General features: G+C 30.3%; 1 protein-coding gene across 1 annotated transcript; it reads left to right on the top strand.

Moving 5' to 3' along the window:
* The first annotated feature begins 2712 nt into the window (after window positions 1-2712).
* Window positions 2713-3927, top strand: LOC132254498 (uncharacterized). Its single transcript, XM_059740290.1, has 2 exons — window positions 2713-3573; window positions 3658-3927. The coding sequence occupies exons 1-2, from the start codon at window positions 3103-3105 to the stop codon at window positions 3835-3837; spliced, it is 651 nt and encodes a 216-aa protein (XP_059596273.1). The 5' UTR covers window positions 2713-3102; the 3' UTR covers window positions 3838-3927.
* The last annotated feature ends 395 nt before the right edge of the window (window positions 3928-4322 follow it).

The raw sequence follows: 4322 nt of genomic DNA, 5'->3' as shown, positions 1-4322 counted from the left end.
TATAGTTTGAAATATTTAATTAGAAGTTAATTAAAAAAGAATAGCGATAATGACAATTCATAAAAATATTATGATAAAATAATATAAATGATTTTTTTTATTTTGTAAAAATCATGACATTTCATTTTATTTGCTAAAAATTTCAATAAAATAATTGTTATTCTAAATTTTTTTATGAGAATGATAGTGAAATGACCTTCAGAATTTTAAATCCAAACATTAAACATAATAATTAATATAATAAAAACATAACTAATATTAATAAACGATTTTTTAAATTTATAATACTCTCCACTAAAGTATAAAATATAATATTTATAATAAAAAATTAAAATAGTTTTATAAAAACAATTAGTTAAAATAGCGACATTTTCTTTTCTTTTTTTTCATGTGCAAGTGAATTGCACATAATTTTTAAATTTAAATAATTTTCTTTGTAAATACTATGATTAGAAAACTTAAAATAGAAGTTAATTATTAAATTAAAAAACAAGTGAAGCTTAAACTAGAAATTAATTATTATTAAAAATAAGTGATGTAGAATGATTTGTCATCATATATGTTTTAACAAACCCAATAAACAAATTACCTTAATTATAAAAAAAAAAATCATTTAATGTATCATTTTATCAAATAATACTACATAAAATGAATTGATACCCTAGTTTAATTTTTTTTTCTTTAGCTTCATATTTTTTATTTTAATATTTTATATGTATTTTTTTAAATATTTTTTTATTATTTCAAGTATTTATATATAGATTTGAAAAAAAAGAATTATTTTTATAGGAAAAGAATAAAGAAATTTTCGAAATTTGAATTTTCAACGGTCATAATTTGGGTAGGAGGAGAACAGATCCGGTTTGATTGGCCCCACCTTCACAGCTAAGAGTCACGAACATCAACCACCCTGGAAGGGAAAAAAAAAAAAAAAAAACATTGTAGGTGACCCACATTCACGCGGCTTTGAGGCATTATGAGTTGCACGTGGGAAAATGAAAGATACCAATTTCCTGCGTCATTGTCACTCGCTTTTCCATTTCAGAAACCATCGCAGCCGTACGTGTGTACCCCACTCATACCAAAAAAAATAAAAAAAGATCTTCTTTCTTGTAAACAAAAAATAATCAAAACTTTTTGGATTTAAGCGGGGGGTTGGGAAAATACAGACCTTAATTCAAGGCACAGCATTTATTGGAAATCTTAACTACCAAATCAATCATTCTCAACCAGATAGGATTATTATAATATACCACATAAATAAATAAATACCACATTTGACTATTAAATAATGGCCGCAACTTTGGCTTTCAGCAACGTTTGGGAAGAACTCCAACCCCACTGTGGGCCCCTTGGGAGCCGTCTGCCCACGAGGCTGATTTTAGCTTCTATGGCTTTTATGACCGATGATTCTATCAAATAAATGTTTTTTTTTTTTTAAAAAAAACAAAATTAGTTACGGTCCAATTTTTTTTTTTTTAAAAAATATCTACCAAATGTTAGAGATGATTAAAGGGTGATTTTGATTGAAGCGACTTTAGTTTATAACAAATTTATGTAATATTTTTATTTTTTATGTTTTTAAAATTATTTATACTTTGTTTGGTTATCGGTAAGTATCAAGAAAAGAAGGAAAATAATTTTTTTATATTTGATTTTATTATGAAAAATATGAAAGAAAGTTAAATATAATTAAAATTAACAAAAAATTTGTATATAAATAAATTAAATAAGTGAAATAAGTTTGAAGTACGGTATAAAATTAATTTATTAATTTAAATATATTTTTTCTTTTCTTCTATTTTTACTCCTTATTTTTTTTTTCTTTAACATTTTCCTTCAAACTTTTTAAGAACTAAACATAATCTTAATGTTTGTTTTCTACTATTAAAATGAGTAAATATTAGTAGTTTTTATATGAAATATAAAAAATTTCAAAGACTTGTAATGAAAAATGTAATAATATTAAAATTATTTAAAAATTTGAGGTATTATAAATTTATTTAAAAAATATATATAAAAAATAAATCTATACTTTTTATATAAGATTTTAAAGAGAACTTTTTATTTTTTATTTTTAAAAATAGAAAATGTTTCCAAATATATATTTTGCATTTGAATATAAATTTGAAAAATTGTCTACCTAGTGATTGGCTAGGAATTAGATAGGATGATTAGCCAAATTTCTAAAACTCTAGTAACATCTAATTTTTACGGGGAAAGTATTAAGGAAAGGGAAAAAAATATAAAAAAAAAATAATTTTTTCATGTTTGATTTCATTGTGAAAAATATATATAAAAAAATTAAATATAATTAAAATTAGTTAGAAATTTATATATTTTAAAATTATTTAATTCATATATAATGGAGGAAAATAAGTTTAATGAATTTAAAAAAATATATAAAAATAATTTATTGACTTTAAATCTGTTTTCACTTTTTCAAAAATCATTCCCAAACCAAGTTTAAAAATTATTTCAATTAATGCTTAAAATTGATCAAACTTCTAATTTTGTAAAGAAATTGCTCCTAAAGTAATATAAAAACATCTCTAATTCTCTAGGAGTCATTGATGAAGATACATAGAAGAAAAATGTTGGAATTGTGGGACACCCATACTAAAAATAGGGCAAAGTTGATGAGAGGAGGAATGGCCTATATATATGGAGTTGATATAGATATACGATAAAATGATATAGATATATCATATATGGATATGAGGAAAAGGGCGGGCATGACTCCCCATAAGGTTGGAGGAATGGCCCTTGGAAAAGATAAGGTTGCTATTATAAACACCATTTGTTTTGAGTCATAGGAAACAACACAATGCCAAGTGGAAATGGGGTCGTGGAATGATTGTGGCCATTGCCTGCTGCTTCCATCTCAAGAATATGAATATGTACTGCACGTGACCCAATTGCTATGGCCTTTTCATTTAGTTTTGGTTTGGTTTGGCTTGGGTCAGGGACAATCTAAGTGTTTCAATGGGCCCAGATTATAACCACTAGCCCGTTTACTTTTCAACCCAAACCAACAAGTTGTTGCCTCTGGCCCTCTTGGCAAATTCTGCATTTCCAACGGTCCGATCAAAACCCTAATCAATGGCCGGGAATGCATCGTCTTCTCTCACCCTTGTCTTCCTCATCATCCTGATCGCCTCTCCGACACCGTCCGGCTCGTTCTTTCCGTCGCAGTACCGAACCCTAGTGTCACTGGGCCACTCGCTCATGACGCGTGTGGCCAACCTTCGGGCCTCCCGGGGCGACCGTTCCGGCGCCGCGCTAGCCAGGGCGGTGGCGGCGAGGCTGGAGCGAGGGCTAGGGTTAGGGTTGTGGGGGATGATGTGGTCTACGGGGTGGGACTACTTCAGAAACTACGCTTGGGGGGAGATGAATTGGAGGGAGCTGAACGCTGCCGTTTCGGAAATGAAGGAGTTGCTGAGGTGGGTGACAGAGTTGACTCGGATGAATTCGGATGCGGAGAGGGCGGCGTGGGTGGGGCGAAATTACCAGAGCGTCCTGAGAGTATCCAATTCGATGCTGGGGAAGCTCCTCCAGGTGTTTCGTCAATCGGTAAGATTTACGGGGCAATATTAATGAAAAATTGCAAAATTTTCGTTCATTTTGAGAAGCGATGTAGTATAATTTTTTGGGCAGGGGGCGTTGAGGGAAGTGGTGGAGACGGTGAAGAAAGAGGTGGTGGAGGGCGGATTACTGAGAGACTGTCTTGAATTGGGAAGCAATGACTTGAAAGGCTTGATGCAGGTGCTTAACGATCTCCTTTCACAATTATCTTCTGCTTCTGCTTCAGCTTCCGGCCACACCGCCGATCTTTGAACTTCAAATTGTTGAAATTGTTTACATGAAGTTGGAGTGGTTCTAAGTCGCTCAGAGTAACATGAATTTCAATTCACATAGTTTTGTTGACTTCTCTATTTTCTTCTTTTCTTTCTGGGCCAAGCCTTCTGATTTTGATACTATGATCATGATTTGCTCTATGAGAGGGTTGCAAATATGGTCCGGCCGGGTCCGATGACCACGAACTCAACCTGAATTTAGTAACTATCAATCCGAGTCAACCCAATCCATCCTTAAGCTAAATTCAATCCAATCATCTTTCTCTAAACTCAGCTTGATTTCAAATGGAAAATCTATTCATAGTATTTAAAAAAAAAACGTTTTATTTATTTATTTATACTAAAATTTAAATAGCAATACCATAATTTCAAGATAATTATAAAAATAAAAATAATTTTATATATTTTTATAGAAAAATAAAAAAATAAATTATATAATTATAATTTGATATTTTTCTTTAAAAG

This window comes from Vitis vinifera, chromosome 10 (assembly GCF_030704535.1).
Source record: "Vitis vinifera cultivar Pinot Noir 40024 chromosome 10, ASM3070453v1".
Taxonomy (NCBI): Eukaryota; Viridiplantae; Streptophyta; class Magnoliopsida; order Vitales; family Vitaceae; genus Vitis; species Vitis vinifera.
This window is presented reverse-complemented; position numbering and strand designations above follow the sequence as displayed.

Excerpts from the sequence above, each read along its gene's own strand:
- LOC132254498 (XM_059740290.1), top strand. The coding sequence starts at position 3,103 with ATGGCCGGGAATGCATCGTCTTCTCTCACCCTTGTCTTCCTCATCATC. Across the intron at positions 3,574-3,657 it reads TCCAGGTGTTTCGTCAATCG|GGGGCGTTGAGGGAAGTGGT; the intron begins GTAAGATTTACG and ends TTTTTTGGGCAG.